Here is a 24,704-nt window from a genome sequence, read left to right as displayed (position 1 = left end):
ATTTAATCCACCTAACCTCTGTCCCAGGTTAGGAACCCCTGATTTAGGGGTATATATTTAACGAAAGCTATTAGATGGAATTCAGTCTTATTTAAAGATCTTTTAGAGAGGCTCCTTTTCCTCCTCTCCTTCGCCTCCTTATTGATTGACAACTTTACGTTTGAGTATATGCTTTCAGAAATTTCAATACGTATGTGTCTCTTCTCTCTATTTTTTGTTGGGACATTTTATTTTATTGATTATTATTTATTTATTTATTTATTTATTATTTTTATTTTTCACTCTATTGCCCAGGCTGGGGTGCAGTGGCACTGCTTACTGCAACCTCTGCCTCCTGGGCTCAAGTGATTCTCGTTCCTCAGCCTCCCGAGTAGCTGGGATTACAGACACCTACCACTGTGCCCGGCTGTTTTAACTATTTTGAAATAACTTTAAAATTACAGATAAATTGCATGAATTATATGGAGACCTCCTGAATTCACTTATACTTTGTACCTGAATTCACCAGTTTTTAACATTTTGCCACATTTGCTTTTATTGTTTCCTCTTCCTTCTTCCCTCCCTCCCTCTTTCCCTTGCATTATGTATGTGTGTGTCTGAAACCATTGAGGAAATTTAACCCTGAATACTGTTAGGTAATTTACAGTCTATATTCAAGTTTCATAATTTACTGTGGTTCATACTGATAACTCTTAATTCCAGTCCCAACTCTACAGAGTTGTCCTTGGTTTTCCCTCTTTTCTGTATCTGTTTATCTCGCTTCCAACAACATCAGTACATTTACTTATTCGCCCAGTTGTCTACAGTGCACACAGAATGGTTTCAGAATTGCTTCATCCATACCTCTGTGAAAAAGAAACCTACTAAAAGGAGTTCGGGATTTGCTAATAGTTATTTTTCCCTTAGACTAAGGTTGTATAGTGAATTTATTCTTTGCAGTTTACCCAAATTAGCTCTCCCTTTAATCCTCAGCCTCCTAGTGTTTTATTCCCTCCCTTTATTCTATACCCCATTTGGATAATCAATATCATTGGCATCTTGTTTATTCATCCTTTTATTCTTCGGGGTTTTTTTTTTTTTTTTAAGTAAGTAGATGTGTTTCTTTTTTTCTCTCTCTCTCTCTCTTTTTTTTTTTTGACACAAAGTGTTGCTCTGTCATCCAGGCTGTAGTGCAGTGGTGTTATCGTAGCTCACTGTAGCCTTAAACTCCTGGGCTCAAGTACTCCCCCCACCTCAGCCTCCCAGCTAATTTTTTAATATTTTTTGTAGAGACAGGGGTCTTGCTATGTTGAACAGGCTGGTCTTGAACTCCCGGCCTCAAGTGATCCTCCTGCCTCTGCCTCCCAAAATGTTGGGATTACAGGCATAAACCACTGTGCCTGGCCCTTTTCTTTTTCTTTATAATTACCCTTTGGTCATCCACAAAAGATAATATACCATACATGTATTCTGTACCTTGCTTTTTTCACTTAGTGTATCCTGGAAATAGCTATGCTATCAGTTCACAGAGATCTTCAGTCATTTTTTTTTCCCAGCTGAAGATTACTCTGTTATTTGGATGTATCATAGTTTATTCAACCAACTTTCTCCTACATTAGGCTATTTAGGTAGTTGGCAGTATCTAGCAATTATACATAATGCTAAAATTAATAACTTTATGCATACGTATTTTTATATTATTGGAGGTATAATGTTATTTAAAAATAACTTTATTTGATAATCTTTTAAAAAATCCATAATATAATTTCAGAAGTAATTTCTCCTGATTTCCCCTTACCAAATTTTAGAATATAAATAATGCAGAAGGATCTGTTTATTTTTCTTTGCAGCAGTTCCTGCCAGTCCATGGTGAGAAATATCGGTTGGCACTTAATTGCACCATAGTAAATGATACCCAGTAAGGATGATTTTTCAGGTCTCAGTGCGTGGGTTATGGAAATTTTCCATCATACATTTTTTTCTGCTGCAATTATAGGGCCTGTATATACTTATGAGAATTGGAGCTAATAACAAAGACAAAAAATTGTGGGGCCCTTTCCCCGACAGTCCACCAAGTTTTGAGGAAAAGAAGTATCAGTTGAACTAGCTCTGAAGAATTTATCTTCCTGGTTCTGATAAGTAGATCTCATGGTCGCTGATTTAACAGTACATATACATAAGATTTTTTAAAAACACAGTGTAACAACTTGAACTTTGCCATGCAAACTCTGTAACCCACTGTCAACATGGTTCTGTATTTGGGCATGGATCATTCTGAAGAAAAATGGAGCTCTAATTTTTAAAAAATTCTTAAACCTTGAAGACCTGTCCAGGCGTGGTGGCTCACGCCTGTAATCCCAGCACTTAGGCTGAGCCGGATGGATCACTTGAGGTCAAGAGTTCGAGATCAGCCTGGCTAACATGGAAACCCTGTCTCTACTAAAAATACAAAAATTAGCTGGGCATGGTGGTGCACACCTGTAATTCTAGCTACTCGGGAGTCTGAGGCAGGAGAATTGTTTGAACCCGGGAGGCAGAGGTTGCAGTGAGCCAAGATCCTGCCACTGAACTCCAGCCTGGCCAATAGAGCAAGGCTATCTCAAAGAAAAAACAACAACAAAAAAACCCCAAAACTTGAAGACCCTCAGTACGTGGGCTCTTAACTGACCCAACATATTAATGTACATTCAGAGCTCAGATATAAGTGATATTCAGTCACATCTCAAATGGTCAAGGATGTATAGTGTTTGGCATCAAGACCTTGAAGCTCACATTTGCTAGCAGAAAAATCTCAGTTCCTTTCATCGGGTATGTGTGCAGGAGAGTGTCTGTTTAATTTAAATTCTTAGAAGTGGGATTGCTGCATAACACATTGATTTCAGTTTCTATGGGTCAGGAGTCTGGGCTTGGCTTAACTGGTTCTTCTGTGTAAGAGCTTACAAGGCAGCAATCCACGTGTCTGCTGGGCTGTGTTTTCACCTGGAGACTTGACTGGGGAAGAATCTGTCACTCATATTTCATTTTGTTTAATTGCAGTTGTAGTACTGAGGCAGAATTGTTTTCATTGTGGCTGTTGGACTGAGGGTCTTAGCTGCTCTCTGTTTGTCAGTTGGAAGCCTGCCTCATCTCCTAGAGGCAACCCACAGTTCCTTGTCTTTCCCAAAAGGAACACTTCATCAAGCCAGCAAGGAGGGTGTCTAGATCAAGCAAGCTGTCAACCGTCTTACAGTGTTGAACAGTCATAGAGCTGGGTGTCAAGGCTCATGTCTATAATCCCAGTACTTTGAGAGACCAAGATGGGAGAATCACTTGAGGCCAGGAATTCAAGACCAACTTGGGCAACGTAGTGAGACCTCATCTCTACTAAAAATTTGAAAATTAGCCAGGTGAGGTGGCATGCACTTGTATAGTCCTGGCTACTCTGGAGGTGGATGCCAGGCAAGGGGCTCATTTGAGCCCAGGAGTTCAAAGTTGCAGTGATAACATTACTGCATTCCAGCCTGGGCAACAGAGCACGACCCGGTCTCAATAATAATAATAATGACAATCACAGGAGGGACATCTCATCACCTTTGCCATATTCTGTTGGTTAGAAGCAAGACATGGGGACCAGGAGGTAGGAAGCGTGGGAGCACCACTACAGGGTCTGTCTGCCACAGTCATTACTATATTCTTCTATAAGGGTTGCACTGTTTTGTCTGTCTACTGGCAGTGTATGAAAGTGCCTGTTTATGCACAGCCCTGACAAATACTGTAGTTTTAAGCTTTTGACCTTTTGCCAACCTGATGGGTGGGAAATTGTATGTTGGCATAGTGTTAATTTGCATTTCTCTTATGATGAGTGAAACTGAACATCTTCATATGTTAAAGGGTCATGTTACATGTTATTTTTGAGAATTATATATTTATGTCTTTTTCCCTCAGTTTTTTATTGAGGTGAATTGCATATAACAAAAGTAATCATTTTAAATAATTCAGGGACAGTACTTCCACAGTATTGTACATCTACCACCACTGTGTAGATCCAAAACATTTCATCAACCCGGAATAAAACCTCATACCCATTAAGCAGTTACTCCCCATTCTCCCCACCATTCTCCCCACCCTGCCTCCACCTTTATTATTTAGCAGTTTGACTGTGAGGTGTCTTAAATGTGGTTTCCTTTGTATTTATCTTGGTTAGGGTTTGCTAATGTCTTGGGGTTTAGGTAGATCTAGATCATCAACTCAGAAATTCTTTGCTATGTCTCTTCACATTATTTCTCTATCATTTCCTCTACTTCTTTCTCTTCTGGTACTCCAGTTACATGTATATTAAGTATTAAACCATTTCATGGCATCTCTTAGGTTTCACATGACTCTTTCCACACGCTCCTTCTCCTCCCAGCCCTTTATAGTATAGTTTGGATAATTTCTGTTAACCTAACTTCAACTTCACTGATTATTTACTATGATAATCTGCTGATAAGTCCTTTGAAAGAGTTCTTGGCCTGGGGTGATAGCTCACACCTATAAACCCAGCACTTTGGGAGGCTGAGATGAGTGGATCACTTGAGGTCAGGAGTTCGAGACCAGCCTGGCCAACATGGTGAAACCCTGTCTTTACTAAAAATACAAAAAATTAGCTGGGTGTGGTGGCGGGCGCCTATAATCCCAGCTACTTGGGAGGCTGAGGCAGGAGAATCCCTTGAACTCAAGAGGCAGAGGTTGCAGTGAGCTGAGATCATGCCATTCTAGCCTGGGCAGCAAGAGCGAAACTCTGTCTCAAAAAAAATAAAATAAAATAATAATAATAATAAGAAGAATTTCTTTTTTTATAAGAGTTTTTTTTATCTCTTATACTCATTTTTTGATTTTTTAAAAAATTTCTAGCACTTACATATACATGCACACCCCTACACATATACTCTCTCTGTACCCAAATTCCCTATCTCTTTGTATACATGATCTACCTTTTGCACTACATGCTTTAACGTACTTTTCATGGTTATTTTAAAATCCCTACCTGATGATTCTTACATTCTGTTTGTGCGACTGTTTTCTTGAAGGCTTCCTTATAACAATGAGTTCCACATTTTCTTGCTTCTTTGCATGTTTCTTAAGTTTTTTTATTGAATGCCAGGCATTGCATGTAAAGGAGTAGTAGACAATAAAGTAATATTAATGATCAGAAAAAAACCATTTCTCCTTAGTCTTATTAGGCCACTAGTGGGCTGGGGGGTGGGGAGAGGGGTGGTGCTGACTGAATCATTAAGTGATTTTAATTTCTAATATATTTGCATGTTAGCTGCTTCTACTAATCACTTATTTGTCCATAAGCCTTGCATCTAGAAATATGGCAGTGTAGGAATATTACTGCTTTCTGAAGTTTCATATGTATCTCACCTTTTATTTCATGTTTGATGATTTTAATATTTTTCCTGCGTCAGAGTAGTAGGAATATCTTTGCAACATTAAGAAATACTTGGTATGGGTTACTTACACCGAAAAAAAAAAAATACTTGGGTTGGGCATGGTGGCAAACACCAGTAGTCCCTGAGTCAGGAGGATTGCTTGAGCCCAGGAGTTCAGGGGTGTAGTGTGCTGTGTGCTGTGATTGCACCTCTAATAATAGCCACTACACCCCAGCCTGGGCAACATTGCAAAGGCTTCTCTCTAAAGTTAAAAAGAAAAAAATTTTAAAAATGAAGTTTTTATAGTTTTAATTCCTAAGTTTAGGTCTTTGATCCATTTTGAGTTAATTTTTATATGTGGTTAAGGTAATAATCCAACTTTTTATTCTTTTGCATATGGATGTCCAGTTTTCCCAGTACATTTGTTGAAAAAAAAAAAAAAAAAAAGACTGTCCTTTCCTGATTGAATGGTCTTGGTAGACTCATTGAAAATTAGTGGACCATATATGTGGGTTTTTTCTGGACTCTATATTCTGTTTCATTGGTCTGTGTGTTTGTCCTTATGCCATAACATACTATTTTAATTGCCATAGTTTTATAAATTTCAAAGTCAGGAAGTGTGAGTCCCCCTTTGTTGTTTTTCAAGATTATTTTGGGGGCCTCTTGTAATTCTTGTGAATTTCAGGTTTTTTCATTTCTGCAAAAAAGTTTGTTGGAATTTTGATTAAGGATTGTGCTGAATATGTAGATTGCTTTGGGTAGTACTGAGGTCTTGACAATGTTAAATCTTACACATTATCACAGTATGTCTTTCCATCTATTTAGAGCTTTAATTTCTCTCAGCAGTGTTTTGTAGTTTTCAGTGTATAGGTCTTTGACTTTGGTTAGATTTATTCATATGTGGCCAGGTGTTGTGGCTCATGCCTGTAATCCCAGCACTTTGGGAGGCTGAGGCAGGCGGATCACGAGGTCAGGAGTTCAAGACCAGCCTGGCCAACATGGTGAAACCCTGTCTCTACTAAAATACAAATGTGTTTTATTTGTACTGGGCATGGTGGCATGCGCCTGTAATTCCAGCTACTTGGAAGGCTGAGGCAGGAGAATTGCTTGAACTCAGGAGGCGGAGGTTGCAGTAAGCTGATATTGTGCCATTGCACTCCAGCCTGGGCAATAGAGTGAGACTCCGTCTCAAGAAAAAAAAAATTATAGATGTATTTGTATGTATTTAATTCTTTTAAATCAAACTTGTCCAACCCGTGGCCAGTGGGCTGCATGCGGCCCAGGACAGCTTTGAATGTGGCCCAGCACAAATTCGTAAACTTTCTTAAAACATTATGAGGGTTTTTTTTTTTTTTTTTTTTTAAGCTCATCAGCTGTTTTTAGTGTTATTTTATGTGTGGCCCAAGACAGTTCTTCCAGTGTGGCCCAGGGAGGCCAAAAGATTCGACATCCCTGTGTTAGATGCTATTATAAATAGAATTGCTTTCTTAATTTACTTTTCAGAATTTTTGTTGCTAATGAAGTAGAAGCACAACTGATTTTTGTGTCTTGATCTTGTACCCTGCAATCTTGCTTTATTAGCTCTGTTAGCTTTCTTAGGGATACTTTGTGGATCACATTATGCAAAAAGAGAGTTTTTACCTTTTCTTTTCCAATTTGAATGCCTTTTGTTTCCTTGTTTCTGTTCTTAGGGAGAAAGCTTTCAGTCTTTCACCATTGAGTAGCTGTGGGACTTTCGTAAATACCCTTTATCATGTTGAAGAATTTTCTTAGTATTTTTTTTTTTTTTTGAGACAGGGTCTCGCTCTGTCACCCAGGCTGGAGTGCAGTGGCACGATCTTGGCTCAGCACAACCTCTGCCTCCTAGGTTCAAGTGATTCTCCTGCCTCAGCCTCCTGAGTAGCTGGGATTACAGGCGCCCACCACCACACCCGGCTAATTTTTGTATTTTCAATAGAGACGGGGTTTCACCGTGTTGTTCAGGCTGATCTCAAACTCTTGACCTCAAGTGATCCGCCCACCTTGGCCTCCCAAAGTGCTGGGATTACAGGTGTGAGCCACCACGCCCAGCCAAATTTTCTTAAAGTTTTCTAAAGGTTTTTCTGATAGAGTGCTGAATTTTGTCAAATATCTTTTTTGCATCAGTTGAGATGATGTATATGTTTTTTCTTCCATTAATGTGATGTGTTTCATCAGTTGATTTTCTTGTGTTGAACTACCCTTGCATTCCTGGGATAAATACCACTTGGTCATGGTAAATAATTGTTTAAATAAACATTGTTGTTACCAAAAAGATGTTATATTCTTAAAGTTTCTAGCTGGTATTCTCTCTCGATATATTCAGTGCCCTGCTTTATAAAGTAATAGATACTAGTTTAATACTATCTATAAAGTCCAGGTATACCTCAAAATTCAAAATATCTGTTGCTGAAATATCTGTAGGTTTTAATTGATAAGGCTTTTAATAGAAATGTACCAAAGTTTGAATGAATGTTGGAGGCTGAATGTGAAATGTTTATATCAACATCATTTCTGGCACTTAAAACATGACTTTGTTTATACTCAATGATTATAGAATCATGTATGATACCATTAATTAGTATAACAGTGTCAGCAATACTAAAAAGGCATGGCATTATTTGATAGTTATAAGATAATTAGTGAACTAGCACACACTGTTCCTTTTCCATTGTTATTATTACTTGACAAAATGTAAACTGGTGAGGAAAGGATGAGTTAACTAAATGGTACTAATAGGTTATTTTTTAAATAAAAATAATTTAAAACCGTTCTGAATAACTAAAACATTTTGCAGGATTTAAAACTTACAAGGTTTCAAGGGATATATAGTCTCCTTTCCATAACCGTTCTTCATAACTGTTCCTCAGTTACCCAGTTTCCTTTCCTGAAAGTAATTGTTATAAAGGTGGATAGGTATATATGAACTTTAAATGAAGTATGCTGAAATGTAATATCTATCACACTTTTTTTTGTTACATTTCTTCGTATGTTATTTGTTTTACTTACTTGATTTAGATTGATTTCCTTATAGTAGATAAGGTGAGCTATCAAAAAAACCTAAACAGGAAACCTAATAAAACACAGTGAAGGCTGCATCAATATTAAAATCATAGCTTTGTCAGAATAAATTAAACCCTAGAGCCTGGAAAAGGGGCATTAGGCCAGGTGTGGTGGCTCATGCCTGTAATCCCAGCACTTTGGGAGGCCGAGGTGGGCGGATCACTTGGAGTCAGGAGTTCAAGACCACCCTGGCCAACACGGTGAGACCCCCGTCTCTACTAAAAATACAAAAATTTGCTGGGCGTGGTGGTGTGCACTTGTAATCCCAGCTACCTGGGAGGCCAAGGCAGGAGAATCGCTTGAACCCGGGAGGTGGAGGTTGCAGTGAGCCGAGATCGAGCCACTGCACTCCAGCCTGAGCGACAGAGCGAGACTCCGTCACCAAAAAAAAAAAAAAAAAAAAGAAAAGGAAGAAAAGGGTCATTAATTGTAGCCCTTCAGAATCCAGGTTGATTCTAGATAAATTCTGGTCAACTTTGTGTCTTTCAGATAAATTTCTAGGACTCTGTTTATGCCACAGTAAGTACATGGGGAATTTAATGTCTTTATACTCAGGCTGGAGTTAACACAAATTTATGTCAGCTAGCCTTTTATTGTGTGTGTGTGTGTGTGTGTGTGTGTTTTAATTTCACTGAAGGCCTTTTCTAATTGAACTGCCTATAGAAGATCATATACTTGCCGGGCATGGTGGCTCACACCTGTAATCCCAGCACTTTGGGAGGCCGAGGTGGGTGGATCACGAGGTCAGGAGATCGAGATCATCCTGGCCAACATGGTGAAACCCCGTCTCTACTAAAAATACAAAAAATTAGCCAGGCGTGGTGGCAGGTGCCTGTAGTCCCAGCTACTCGGGAGGCTGAGGCAGGAGAATGGTGTGAACCCTGGAGGCAGAGCTTGCAGTGAGCCGAGATTGCGCCACTACACTCCAGCCTGGGTGACAGAGCAAGACTCCGTCTCAAAAAAAAAAAAAAAGAAGATCATATACTTAATGAAATATGTGTAGAATGAACTATATTTGTGGTCATTAAAATATTTTTCCTAAGGAAACACATATATCAGTTTCTCCACTCTATGTTTAGAGTTTTTAATATGCCTGAGTTTGCAAGCACAAGCAGCTTTGAAACCACAGATTGACTTGCTTTTGTATAGAGTCTGTTTGTTAATTAAGGAAATGCTGTTTTCGTATCCTCTGGTTTGCTTTTGTTTTAAACAGGATTTGAATACTACTCTAGTGAGCAGTTGCTCATTGAAATTTACGATATATATGTTTTTAATTTAAAGAATGAGCTTAGGGTTTAAACCTTTTTCTCACGTATGAACATAAACATAATGTAATAACTCTTCTTAATTGATGGTCAGACCAGTATGTATTGAGATTTAAAAAAAAATTTTTCCAAATGAATGTCTAATCATTCAAATATAAGAATTCAGTGCTGTAAAGCTTATAGTACGTAAGGAAACATAGATTCTTAAGTTTGCATCCTATCTGGAAGGAAGGCTAACATGTAAAATCACATTTTTTGAGTCTAAAAGTTGCTGGACTATATTTTTTAGATCTTAATTTCATTAGCCCATTCAATTTTAGAAGACTTTGAAGTGATTTGTGGGGGAAAATCTGTTATGTCTTTGCATTTTAATATATATACACAAACACTCCAAAAAGATACTGATGCACTACTGACTGGTTGAATTCGTTTTTTCTTTTATATAGTTGGGCATTGGGAAAAAAAAATACTCTGAGCTTTGAAGAAGCATTTTTTTTTCCACTTAAGATAAAATAAATAATGTAAATTATAGTTCATGAAAAGATTCTTTTAGCTAGGAGAACTCATTTTTAAAAAGAAAATGGAGGAAATTGGAGAAAATGTAGACTGCCAAATAGTGCAGGTGGTAGTTCAGAGACTAAAGATAGATTTCTCCCTCATCCTGAAAGCTCTCCTAGACCAAAGACAGGTATGTGTTTCATATTTCTTTCAAGTCAAGATTTCAAGTGCTTACAGATCTAGAAGAATAACACAGTAGAAAAACCACTCAGCATTCATAACCCAGTAGACAAATGCTGTAAATAGATCACAGAAAAAGAAATACAGGACACTCAATCTCATAAGGAAATGCAAATGTAAAAACCATGTTAAGATGCCATTTTTTTACTTATTTTATTGCAAAGATTTAAAAGATAACTATTAGTGAAGGTGTGAGGAAACATAAATATGTTGCTGGTAGAAGAATAAATTAGCAAAAAATTATGTAGAACAATGTGGCTTATTTGTCAAAATTCAAATGCATATCTTGGCCAGGCGCCGTGGCTCACGACTGTAATCCCAGCACTTTGGGAGGCTGAAATAGGTGGATCACCTGAGGTCAGGAGTTCAAGACCAGCCTTGCTAACATGATGAAACCTGTCTCTACTAAAAATACAAAAATTAGCTGGGTGTGGTGGCACGGGCCTGTAGTCCCAGCTATTTGGGAGGCTGAGGCAGGAGAATTGCTTTAACCCTGGAGGCAGAGGTTGCAGTGAGTCAAGATCGTGCCACTGCACTCTAGCCTGGGTGACAGAGCGAGACTCCTTCTCGTAGCAAAACAAAACAAAACAAAAAACAAATGCATATCTTGATTGTTGAAGTTCAATTTAAGGGAAGCTGTTCTACATATATGCAGAAACATATATGTTTCTGCATATATGTTAGTTTCTGCATGTGAAAGTTATTTTATGCCACTACGTTAGTGTAGTGTGGGAAGTAAAATTTTTCAAAATAAAAAGTTATTCATGCTAAGGGTATTCGTTTTAACATTACGATAGTGAAAGATTGGAAACAATATAAAATGTCCTTAATTAGGAGATTTTGATAAATTATGTTACGGTCATGCAGTGAGTTAAGGAAGCTCTGTGTACTGCTGTGAAGGAGATTCAGGGGTATTATATTAGATCAGGGGTTGGCAAATGTTTTCTTGAAGTGCCAAACAGTAAATGTTTTAGGCTTTGCCGGCAATGTCGTCTCTGTTGAGACTGCTTAGCGCCTTGTTGCAGGAATGCAGCCATAAACAATTCTTAGATGAGTGAGTATGACTGTGTTTCAGTAAAACTTCATTTACAATGACAGGTGACTGGCCTGCAAGCCATAGTTGCTGTACCTGTGTTAAGTGAATGACGCAAAGTGAAGAACCTTGGTATGTAAACTATAATAGAACTATGAATGAATTATTGAAAGCATAGAGAAGAGAGTTCAGGGAACTTTGCCTGGGATATTTAGGAAATATAGATGAAGTGATAATTTATAATAATAAGGTAATAATTTGAGTTTCTGTGGGTAAGAGCTCTAAAGAAAGTCTTTTCTGGAATCAGTGAGAAGTTGTCTGGCTGAAATAAAGAGTTCTTTGTTGGGAGTTGATGAGGAGGTAAGTTAGGAGATGCTAAACACTCCTGATTTATAGTCAATTTTCTATGATGAATAAAAAAATTTTTGGCTGGGTGTGGTGGCTCATGCCTGTAATCCCAGCACTTTGGGAGGCCAAGGTGGGTAGGTTACTTGAGCCCAGGAGTTCAAGACCAGCCTGGGCAGCACGGCGAAACCCCATCTCTAAAAATATAAAAATTAGCTGAGCATAGTGGCACACATCTGTAGTCCCAGCCACTTGGGAGGCTGAGGCAGGAGGATCATCTGAGCCTGAGAGGCAGAGGTTGCAGGGTCTGACCTGAGATGGCACTATTGCACTCCAGCCTGGGCAACAGAGCAAGACTGTCTCAAATTTAAAAAAAAGAAATTCAATACTAGCTCTGTTAAACCTTGACATTTTGCCATATTTGCTTGAGATCTTTTTCTTGTATTAAAAAAAATTTTTTTTGACTGCCTGTGCAGAGCAGGGCTACGCCACAGGCAGTGTGCTCAGGACAGCCATATTTTTTAAAAGAAGCAATTTTATTTTTATTTTGAAAATTTCGATGTAATAAAAGATTATTAATGAGATGTTTTTCATTCCTTTTTATACTGTCTTTAAATTTGGTGTTCATTTTACACTTACAGCACGTCTCAATTTGCAATAGCCACATTTTAAGTGTTCAGTAGCCACATGTAGTTAGTGGCTTTTACTCTACTGTACTGTGAAAAGAGAGCCACTGTAGGTACTTAAAAGTTGTATTTACTTCTACCACTAGGGGTCAGCCAAGTGTCATAATGACCCAACAAGACAGCATTTTGAGTTGGAGTTTTAAAATTTACAACTGCAGTGCAAAGATCGTTCTGTATGCAACAAAGGAAACCTCTGTCAAGAGTAATGTTTACTGCTGGTGAAAAAGCTGGAGCAGAAAGGGTGATGGAAATGTGATCTATGGCCTCTTTAGACACATGGGCTCTATGTCCTTACAGATATATCCCTTCTCCGTTCCTGTTTGTCTTGAATAAACTGTTGAAGCTTTTCCGCCTGTTATTAGGGAGGTCACATTGTAGTAAATGTACTGCTTCTCCATATTTGGGCCTTATTAACTAGGTAAACTTGTTGGCTTGCTTATTTTCGCTAAGAATCTCAAGTAGGCACCGTTTGATTACTGAGCCACATATTGTATGCCTTTCTATTCCTGCTTTAAAAAAAAAAAAAAATTCAGCCTGGTTTAAGGTTTTCTCACCATTAAGGTCTGTATTAGATTTATGTTTCTTGTTCTCCACAGAAATGACCTCATAGAAATGCCCTAGACTTTATACGGATTCATAGCAGAAATTCCCACTTAGAGTGCGTTAGTTTCATACACATCACAGTTAGAGGAACTTTTCATTATGCTGTTAATATCCCTTGTGTAAAGAACAAATGAAGAAAATCTAGCTAAGAACAAAGATTTAGGGAAAAATTTTCTCCATCTTACCCATTCATTGCATAGTTCCTGATCATTTTTTCAGTTCTAGAGGGTTTGTTTTAATGCATTTCTTACATGTCCACTTCCTCTTTGTCATAATGCCAGTAATTTAGATCTATATTAGTGTGTTAACTCTTAAGATAGGACTTTGATATATTCTTCATTCTGTGACTTTATGGGTAGCCTTTCAATAGCAGTTTTAATACAAGGTACTGTTAATATATTTTCTGCCATTAGGTTGAGGTAGAGAGTTCTATGGTTCTGTTTAGTTAAGGAGAATTTGATAAAAGCAGTCATTAAGTTAACTTTCTGTAAGTTAGCAGAATAATTGTTGTTAACATTATTGTCACAGCTTTCCCTTCAGGGTAGCATAATTTCTAACTCCTGCATGGTAATATTTTACTGGGGTCATCAGCCATTTGGAAATTGATTGCTGGTTATTTTTATATAAAGATTTAACTACTATATGAATTTACTTCCAAATCCTTTTGTTTTTTGTTGCATGAGTTTGATCAGATAATTTAAAAAAAAATTCTAAGCTGAGAACAGCCACTTGCTGGGGTAGGGGTATAAATGTATGTTATGATTGGACAGATGGGAACTGAGAAAAGAAAGGTAATTCTGCAGAGTAGGAGTTTCAGTGGGTCTGGTAGGGAGTGAGAAATGAGAGAGCGTTAGGTCTGAGTAGGATGCCATCATGGCAGGTCCCTTATATAAGGAATAGCACAGAGTCCTAGAGCTATGAGGTTTCAAAAGCCCCATAGTGTTCTTTCTTATTTTGAAGTGGGACATGCAAAGGTTATATGGGCTACTAGTAAAGTGCCCTGTTGCTGCTTGGAGCATGCCAAACTTAAAGGCCACGTAGTTAAAGATAAAAAAATAACTAGTAGGAGTAGATTTGGAAATTGGATTTGATTTGTGAACCAAATTTAGGAAATACAGTAGTGAAGTTTCTTTTTACTTCTTGACATGATATTAGCTGATTGTATATTTTCCTTTGGCTTCTTATAAGACTACAATTTTAGCTTCCTCGGGATTATATTGATTTGCCAAAATTCCTGAGAAAAAGCCTTGTTTTGGTAAAGCTTTTAGTGGTTTGAAAGTGGAATGATGGATCTTACGTGAAGGAAATATGTAATGGCAGTGTGGTGCTAGTAGGTAGAGATCAGTTTGGTTGTGAACCTCTGGTTTGGTGTAATATATTTGTTATCATGTATGTTTAATTAGAGGGCCGTTTCCCATTTTCCCCATGAAAATATCCCCTCCCCCAAATTCTTCTGTCAACTAAAATATATAGGGGTTTAGAGATATACCTGACACATTAAACTCTACATCTGTTTAATCTAACATAAACAATTGGGTTACGTATAAAATTTAGAAATAAAGTTATGTTGTATTTATTGTCCCATATGATGAAGTACTTTTGTTCAAACTCTTCATATTTAATTGGGATCCCTTTGGAATAATTTGTCTTTCTAAGATAGTTGTTCAGGGTGACAGCTGTTAGGAATATGAGTGACTCTATAAGTCTTCAGATGTAAGGGGACTCCTTTTTTCTGAAAAATAATTTTTGAGGGCTAAAACCCTCAACTGATAGTGGAACATACATAATAATTCCTTATACCTTTTATTTTTGATATTTAGAAGTATTTCTTGATTGTGAGAAGTCCAGAGTCTTAGCTTATTCTTAATGAGTAAATGAGTAAGTTTTTAGTTGTTAATGTGGATTTTGTCTTTTTCTTTTTTTCTTTGAGGGGTTGGACATAATTGCCTTATTTCATTTCAGGGATCCTTCTAAAGTAAATATTCTGGTACCTGGTGCTGGACTAGGAAGACTGGCCTGGGAAATAGCTATGCTAGGTTATGCTTGTCAAGGAAATGAATGGAGTTTTTTTATGCTCTTTTCTTCCAACTTTGTACTCAACAGGTATTTAATTTATTTTTTGCTGGAAATAGTAATTTCGCAGAATCAGATTGACTTACCTATTTTCTTGAACAATTTTGAATTTGAAGATAAGTACATAGCATTTGATTATTATATATCACAAATGTTTCTTATGTTAAAATCAAAGCACTTATACAAATTATCACTTGAACCAATTGCCTAGTTATTAGAATGTTGAAACAAGATGGGTAAGTGACTTTATAGAAAGTGACTGGGCATTCCATGAAATGATTTCTGTACAAAATCTTCAGGACTAAGTATGAACCAGGAAGGAGTATTTCTAAATTTATTCTTAAGCTTCTTTACTTCCTTGTTTCTTTAGTTAAATAAGAGTTTAGTTTAGCAATTATAACTTTTTCTCCTTAATCAAGTTCTTATAAAATGGCCAAGTATGCTCTCATGACTGAGTTGGAAAGATCTCTCAGAACTTCTGTGGCCTGTTTTGGAAGGCAGTGGAAAACAATTGTTATTTTTAAAGCCAGAAGATGTACATTGAGTAGCTGCCTTGTTTAAATAATACGTTGTCTCGGATGGCAGTATGAGTTTTAGGGAGTTGGTGGAAAAGGGAAAAAGAAGAGGGTTATACAAAAAATAGATAGCAAACTGTTTTAGTTGAAACCAGTACCATTTAAAAAAACCTCGTTGGACTGTTTTACTTGGTTTTGAAGTTGAGAAATACATTTTTAAAAATTTGAATGAACAGCACATTTATATCTTTGAATTTACTTTTTTTTTCTGTCTTTAATCCATGATTGGTTGCTCATCTACATGTATACGTACATTTTCAGATAATTAGGGAAGCTGTAATAGTGACTCTTTAAATATTAATTATATATGCAAATCTTCAATTAAACAGTATATTTTTAGTATTTAAAGTGGATTTTCTTGGTAAAATATTTAGTTAACACCTGATTTTATACTCATATTTTGCAGATGTTCTGAAATTAATAAATATAAACTTTATCCTTGGATCCATCAGTTTAGCAATAACCGGAGATCAGCTGATCAGATTCGACCCATCTTTTTCCCTGATGTTGACCCCCACAGTCTTCCTCCTGGTTCTAACTTTTCTATGACAGCAGGAGATTTTCAAGAGATTTATTCAGAATGCAGTAAGTCCAAATCAAGCGTTTAAAAAGTCTTGTCCTTTATTCTAAATTTAATGAGCTAGTTTTATCCTAAGCCAAGGTTTAGATTATTCATTTTGATGATAGAACATAAGGCATATGTCAGTGTCAATTCAGAATGTTTTCAAGGTCATGTACAAGGCAGTGATAAGAGATAAGAAGTGTAAGATATCTACAGTCAAGAAATTTAGAATCTGTTGGGCCCATTAATACTAAGAGATACCATGTAAACAAAGTTTAAATGAGTAATGAATACCAAAAAAATGAAAGGTTATTAGTGTAAGAAGGAAGCTGTTCATAGTGAGGCTATGACTTGAAGGTTGAGAGAATAGCATTTGAGGCAGACAGAAGTACAAAGATATGAATAAGGTGATTGGGGATGGCAGCACAGCTGTACTGGCAGGGAAAGAAAAGATTTAATGGGAGATTTAATGAGATTTAAAGGGAGCTATTGCTAGAAAAGTAAATTTGTTCCAGATCATGGAAGACTTTTATAGTCAGGCTGCACAGTTGACTTCAGCCTGGCAAACTGTTGAAGAAATCTGAGCTAGGCAGGAGAGAAAGGGAGATGGTAATTGGGAAAGAGGAGAGGGAGATTGGCACTAAAAGGAAAGCAAAATAGAATACTGAGGGTTCAGCAAGATCATTGAGTCAATAGGTATTTGTTGAGCACCTACTAAGTACTAGGTATGTTCTAGGTGTCAAAAGAGAACAGTGAACAAAACAAAATCCCTGTCCACAGAGAACTTCCAATAGAGAAAGTGAGGCAATAACAAATATACTATTGTAAGGAAGAAAAAATAAGGCAGGGAAGAGGGGTTACAGAGTGACTGGGGAGAGGCTGCTGCTTTATATAGAGTTGTCAGGGAAAGCCTTTCTAAGAGTAGAAACTAAAAAAAAAAAAAATGTCTAGCAGAGAACCTTGAAAGAGTACAGAGGCAAACCACTGAGATATTTGAAGGCAAAATGTTGCAGATGGGGAATAGCAAGGGAAGAGGATCAGGGAGTAGAGCGAGTGCTTGCTCTGCTCAAGGAGGAGCTAGGCTGTAGTAAGCAATGGGTACAGTGGTGAGAGGTCAGCTTCAAGAGGGTTTGATGAGGCAAACTTGTTGGCAGGCCATAGCAAGGACTTGGAATTGTACTCAGAGAAACAGGAAGCCATTGGAGGGCTTAAAGCAGGGATAGCAGCAACATAGATTGTTTTTATTTATTTATTTATTTTACAACATAGAAAGTTTTTGTTTATTTTTCTCTGAACTCTGAGATTGGGACAACCTGTACTCTGAAGGAAGAAAGGGAGAGATGGAAGATGTTAGGTGTTGTAGATAAGGAATGAAGTAACAGAAAACATCACTTAGGCAAGTAAAAGTCCCCTTTTTCTGGAGCAAGGTTTGAGAGAACAGATGATGAAGGCAGTCCTCCATGGGATCGAGTGCGTTTATTGCACCAGCATTTGTATAGACACCATACCTCCTAGAGGTAAACAGTGTTCTCTACTGGGTTCCCACCCACTGCTTCTGCCTGCCCCTGGCTCCCCTTTTTCTCTGGTAATTATTCGAAGTTGTGGTAGATGTTGAGGTATTTGGATGTCATTCATTTCTCAGTTGGCAACTGGTGCCTGCAGTCTTTCTGAAACCTGCCAGAATTGGTGGTTAACACTAGTTTAAATTTGAATGACCATTATTTTGTTTTAAGTGATTTTAAATGAAGGCTAGAAGTTGAATAGAGGATAAACAAAACTCTAACAAATATCATTTGGTAATAATATGTAGAGATTAGATTATAATATCAGTGTTATTGGGGATGATTTCCAAATTGATTACTTAATCAGATTATTGATATCAGTATTTCCCATAAATGACTGTTTGGTTACCATGATTATAATGTTGATCAGAAGTTTAGCTTCTGTATCTCTGTCAAATATTAATACTCTGTAAAAGGTAACTGGCAGTTTTAAATAATTAATTAAAAGAAAAAAGCAAAATAACATAACAGATGCAGTAATTTGATTTTTCTTCATTAGATACCTGGGACTGTATTGCTACCTGTTTCTTCATAGACACAGCTCACAATGTAATTGATTATATTGATACAATATGGAAAATACTCAAGCCAGGTGGAATTTGGATAAATCTAGGTAAGTTTTTTAGTATTTACTAAAATTTTGTATATTAATCTGAGTACTTACAGCTGTATTACATTTAACTTCGCAGTCTCAAATGTTCATGAACATTAGAATTATGTTGTAAATGTTTTAAAACCGCTACAGTTTCCTTTAGACTGCATCCTGGTGGTGATCCCTCCAAAGGCAGTGGAAGCTCAGAAGTTGTATATTCACACTTAGGTCAGTCTCACAGTCATTGTAATTTCAGTGTATACTAATTGTTGATCTGATGGTAGGTAATCATTCCCTCATTATCACCATCCCACATGCTGAGACAGTGGTCCGTTCTGTTAGGAAGAGAGTGTTCTCTTTTTCTTTGTATAATGAAGCATAGGGGGCAGATTTTACCTCTCCCATGGAATCTTCCTCCCTAGTACATCCATATACTGGGAAGAGTGTAGGTGTGATAACTTCTGTGATTACCTTGAGTTTAAGAAAGAATAGAAACACAATTTTTTTTTATGCAAAAATTTTTTTTTACTGCATTCTACTTACTACTCGATGTTAGAAATTAAATGTTGAGTATAACATGGTCCCTCCAGTCCAGAATCTAAAGAAAATAGCCACTTTACTCCTTTTTAAAATAAAGGGGGTATAATGATAATATTCAGGTAGGTATACATGTGTTCTTTCGTGAGATATATAATCTGTGTTCAGAAAGACATGATGACTAGAACATAAATGTTTTCAAGATAAGGATTATCATACTGCATAAAAGGACATAACGTACGTGGTTTTGAGCCCTTGGCCTTCTGGGTGGGTCTAATTTTGTGTTCTTTCATGAGATATATAATCTGTGTTCAGAAAGACATGACGACTAGAACATAAAGGTTTTCAAGATAAGGATTATCATACTGCATAAAAGGACATAACGTACATGGTTTTGAGCCCTTGGCCTTCTGGGTGGGTCTAGTTTTGTGACTGATTTCTGACACCTACTCTCTTTTTAATGATTTTAATTTACCAGAAATTTTGCCATTTGGGAGTAAGCCCTGGAGGTAGTAGTAAGTCTTTTGTAAACTTCTCTTAAGAATTCCTTAGGACCAGATGAAAGCAGCTGTACAGTGCAATCATGATAAAATAAATATCCCAAACTGTAAGTCTTCTTTAAAAGTGGTTACCTTGGGAAATTTTTCCCAAGGAAAAATGGAAAGATATTACCTACTGGGTATTTGCTTACTGTGAGTTAGATACTGTGTTGGTCCCTTATAAATACCTTGTGGAATCTCAAAGCAGCCCTATATTGAAATGGCACTATGTTATAGTTGAAGAGACTTAGAGTCTTGGGTTAAATAACTAGCAGAACAGTCCTGTAGCTTACATGTGGCAAAGACAGGCTTGAAGCCCAGAGCCAATTTCTTGATTACCCTCAGTTAATTTGTAAGTTAGCATTAACATGACCCTGTGTTTACATAATTAAATTTTTTGACCCCCATTACTGAGTTATGGTAAGGTTTTATGTATTTCCAGAGCATGTGACTTTCATAGAAACAGCTTTTTTTTTTTAACATTTGTTTTATTGGTTTATGAATATTTTATTAAGTTATATAATACAATAATTGTAACTACCTGAAGCACATAAAGTTGGCTCCTGATAAGTATACTGTTTGATAAGAGTAGATGTACTATAGTGTGACTTATGATCTGTCATGGGCATCAGAAGTAATGGAGCATGTTGGTTAACAGGAAGTCAATTAGGAGAGCTAATTCCATTATGGAGTCTCAAAACAATTTTGAAAGTTGTAATAATAGAGAAACACAGTCCTTAAAAATAGTTATTTGGAAGGTTAGTACTTTATAAAGTATTAACTTATATATCTTTTGCATGTATAAGTTAAAGAATGTAAAAAAAAGTCTCAGAATCAGTTTTCTTTTAAATGTTAGTGTGTTCTGGGCATCTAATCTGTGTTTTTCATTTTTTATGCCATGTACTCATTTTTGATTCCATATTCCTCTTACCTAATCTCATGGCTTTTCCTACTCTTTCGATTCCCAATCTGTATCTCTGGTCTAAACATCTCTCTTGTGCTCCAAGCCAGTATGTCCAACTTGGGTGTACCACAGATACTTCAAAATCTTTGTGTCTCAAGACCAGCCTGGGCAACATGCCCCGAGACCCCATCTCAAAAAAAGCCAAAACAAAACAGAAAACGATCCCATGCCTCCCAATATCTTTTCTATTCATCATCTACTCAGGTTCCCCCAAAGAAAAATACTGGGAGCCTTTCGTTACCCCTTTTATTGGGTCACTCAGGCTACCATAACAATACCACAGATTGGGTGGCTTAAATAACAAGTTTATTTTCTCACAGTTCTGATGACTGGAATTCCAGGTGCTCACCAGGTTGGTGTCTAGTGAGGGCTCTTCCTTTGATTTGCAGGGTTTACCCTCTTGCTGTGTATTCACATAGCCTTTCTTTGGTTGTGCATAGAGGGAGAAGGAGTGAATGAGAGCATGAGTGAGCTCTTTGGTGTCTCTTCTTATAAGGACACTAATCCTATTGGATGAGGACCCCACCCTTACGACCTCATTTACCTTAATTACTTCCTTAGAACTCCTACCTTCAAATACAGCCACACTGGGGATTAGGGCATCAACATGTGAATTTGGAGGCAGGGGGACACGAACAGTCAATAGGACCTCTCTTTTTCCTCACTGTTTGTCTCTAGTCAGTCTAAAAGTTGTATCTCCTAAAACTACTTAATCGCTCTTGAATATCCTTCTATTCCAGGGTTTCTCGATTGTGGTATTGACATTTGGGCTGGATCATTCTTCAGTGGGAGTGGTAAGGGAAGTGGGGGTCTGGCCTGTATAGTGTAGGATGGTTAACAGCCTTCCTGGCCTCTAAGATTCCAGTAGTACCTCCCAGTTTTGACAACCAAAATGTCTTTAGATATTGAAAAATGTTGCCCTCTGGGGGTGGAGGGTGTTGGCAAAGTCATCCCCAGTTGAGAACCATTGCTCCAATTTCATGGTTTCTTGCCTGGATTAGCATTAGGATTACTGTAGTAGTTTCCTTAAGGACCCCCCTCCCTTCAAGTTGTTTTCAGCCCTTTTCATTTCTCCACATAATCATCAGTGACCCTCCTAACATGCAGATCTGTTCCTGTAAGACTCCCTGCATGAAATTCTAGCTTTCTGGAAAACCTAAACTCATCAGGATTATGCTTTTTACCTTCAAGATTGTTTTTTTACCACCCCTTCTCTGACCTCAAGTGCCAGTCCTTTGACTTAGCCCTTTCTTTCTCTTCTGTTTTCCCTTGGTTAGTCCCTATGTGTTCTTAAACACTTAGCTCAGGTGATCCTTTCGGGTTGGGTTAAGTATTCTGTATTTCTTATGTTCTAAGAGACTGCTGTAACATATACTTCAGTTTGGTGTTAGCACCCATATGCTTTTGTTTCCACTGCTAGTCTCTAAGCTCCGTAAGAGCAAAGATCTAATGCTTCCTAGTCACCTGGTACAAAGCCTGGCAAACAGTGAGTATTAATGACTGTTACATGTATGTATGAATGTATTGTTTCAAAATTTGAAAAAGGGAACCTACTAAGATGTCTCGAAGACATGATGAAGTGCCATCTATATTGGTGAGTTCATAACATTCTTATGGTTTTGGCTTTAATTATATAGACCTGAAGGCTTAATTTACTCTGTAAACTGAGAGATCAACCTCTTGGGGATGATTTTACCCTAACCATGTTTATGTAGACTAGAACATCAATATATTCATATATAATGGGAAATGTAATGGCCAGCCATTCTGGAACAAATGACATTGGAGGTAAAATTATAAATGAAAATGTTGCCCAAACTGCATGAAATCAGATTTGGTGGGGATCATTAATTTACAACATGCTTTAATTAAGGAGGATTTGATGGACTCTTAAACACTACCCAGTTTAAGGAAAGCTAGTAAGCCTTTTAAGGGAACTATTATGCATATGTCCTTTGGGTAAGGCTATGATTTTGGCAAAGAACAAAAGAATGCCTGTGAATTCCCTTTTTCAGTTTTTCATCCTGACGAGCACTCCTTAAACATACTTATTTGTAATTTCTTCTCAAAATAAAGTGTGTGTGTATGTATGCACTGATAAATTTGGGAGTCAGGTAGTGGACGGCAGGCATTTAGCTACATCTGGAAGAATTAATAAAATGAATCTAACTACATCTGAAGAATTAAAATGTAACTACATCTGGTAAAAGTACCAAAGGAGATCTTTGTGAAGTGTATTGAAAGATAGGTCTTATCAGATTTTAGAGCATTATGAAGCTACAGAATTTTTTTTTTTTTTTTTTTTTTAGACAGAGTCTTACTCTGTCGCCCAGGCTGGAGTGCAGTGGTACCATCTCGGCTCACTGTAACCTCTGTCTCCTGGGTTCAAGCAATTCTCATGCCTCAGCCTCTTAAATAGCTGGGGTTACAGGCGTGCACCACCACACCTGGCTGTTTTTTGTATTTTAAGTGGAGATGGGGTTTCACCATGTTGGCCAGGCTGGTCTTGAACTCCCGACCTCAGGTGGTCCACCTGCCTCAGCCTCCCAAAGTGCTGCGATTACAAGCGTGAGCCACTGTGCCCGGCCTAGAATTTTTTAAAACGAGATTCCCTTTAAAAGGTAGATGACTGAACACATAACAGCCTTTCTTCATTATAGTAGTAGTAAAAATATAAAAAGATATAAAACACATGGACAAAGAATGGCAGGCATGTTATTGGGGGACAAAATAATGTACCAGTTTTTAGAAGTTGGGGTAGATAGGTAAGTTTTGTGAAGAAAAACACATGTGAGAGCCACCTTACCCGAATAACTCTGGAAAATGAGGTGCTGTATGGAAAAACCTAACTTGAAAATCTGTATATATTGAACAGTTGACTCCTCTGTAATCAAGATGCCTACCTTATATGCCCATTTCCACTCCATGCTCAGGTGAGAGACCATAAGTTTAATTCCTTAGAAAAAGTAAATAGGAAAGGAGCAGGATTTAGGAAAGCATGACCTCATATAGAATGGGGGCAAAATGTAGGGCAGAAAAGAAGGGGATTAATTAAAAACTTTGGAAAATGCTCAAGCAGTGACCATCAGCCCAGGCCATCTCCAACCTCTACGCTGCCTATAAAACGTACCAAGGTTTGGCCCCGCGTGGTGGCTCACGCCTGTAATCCCAGCACTTTGGGAGGTGAGGCAGGTGGATCACGAGGTCAAGAGATTGAGACCATCCTGGCCAACATGGTGAAACCCCGTCTCTACTAAAAATACAAAAATTAGCTGAGTGTGGTGGCACACACCTGTAGTCACAGCTACTCGGGAGGCTGAGGCAGGAGAATTGCTTGAACTTGGGAGGCAGAGGTTGCAGTGATCTGAGATTGTGCCACTTCACTCCAGCCTGGCGACAGAGTGAGACTCCCTCTGAAAAACAAACAAACAAAAAACAACTTACCGAGGTTTGAATGCCAGATGTTTTGCACAGATGCAAGTCATATTTCTTGGAGTGGGCATGTCAGTATCGCTATATGAGCTTATTTTAAAATTAATAATTGTTTCTTGTATCTTTTTCTGTCTCTTAAATCTTTATGTCTAACTTTTTAGATTTTTCAGCCTTTTTGTGGCAATCTTTATGTTTTAGGTGTGTCTCTTACAAACAGCATACAGTACATTTTTACTATCCAGTCAAACAATCTTTATCTCTTAACCGGAATTTTTAGAGACTTACAGGTGTAAATGGTTTAAATCCACTTGTCACAGATTTGGCAAGTGGTTTGGCAACCTCCTTTAAGCTAGTTCCCGTTCTTTCGACATGTCCCTGTCACTGTTTGGTACCTCCTTTGTGAAACAACCAGATATTCCAAGCCCATCTTGTACTTTCTCTGACCAGCCATTATTTCCAAGGATTCCTGGTTCCTTTTAATGGGGAATGGTTTGTAGAAATGGAAAATCTAGTTTCTACCACCGAAGTGGTATTTTGTCTAGGCCTTTTTGGCAAACAGGGTAGGAAATATATGTATATGTCCGTCTGTAAAAATCATATGTATATGCGTGTCTGTAAAAATCATCAAAGGAGGGCCTTAAGAAAAACTAAACACACACATACATACATACACACAAACATACAGACAAAATCCTAAGTTCATACTGATAACTTTAGTTCCAATGCAACACTCAGTATAAAATAC

At 37.6% G+C, this 24,704-nt stretch overlaps 1 protein-coding gene across 1 annotated transcript in view; it reads left to right on the top strand.

Moving 5' to 3' along the window:
- The window catches only part of CARNMT1 (carnosine N-methyltransferase 1), a 47,407-nt gene that overhangs the window by 13,293 nt on the left and 9,410 nt on the right, over positions 1 to 24,704 (top strand). Inside the window, exons 4-6 of the mRNA XM_054500101.2 lie at positions 15,086 to 15,226; positions 16,178 to 16,356; positions 18,395 to 18,508. Coding sequence (XP_054356076.1) covers positions 15,086 to 15,226; positions 16,178 to 16,356; positions 18,395 to 18,508 — 434 coding nt within the window. The remainder of the gene's footprint in view (positions 1 to 15,085; positions 15,227 to 16,177; positions 16,357 to 18,394; positions 18,509 to 24,704) is intronic.

Source organism: Pongo pygmaeus, chromosome 13, assembly GCF_028885625.2.
Source record: "Pongo pygmaeus isolate AG05252 chromosome 13, NHGRI_mPonPyg2-v2.0_pri, whole genome shotgun sequence".
NCBI lineage: Eukaryota > Metazoa > Chordata > Mammalia > Primates > Hominidae > Pongo > Pongo pygmaeus.
This window is presented reverse-complemented; position numbering and strand designations above follow the sequence as displayed.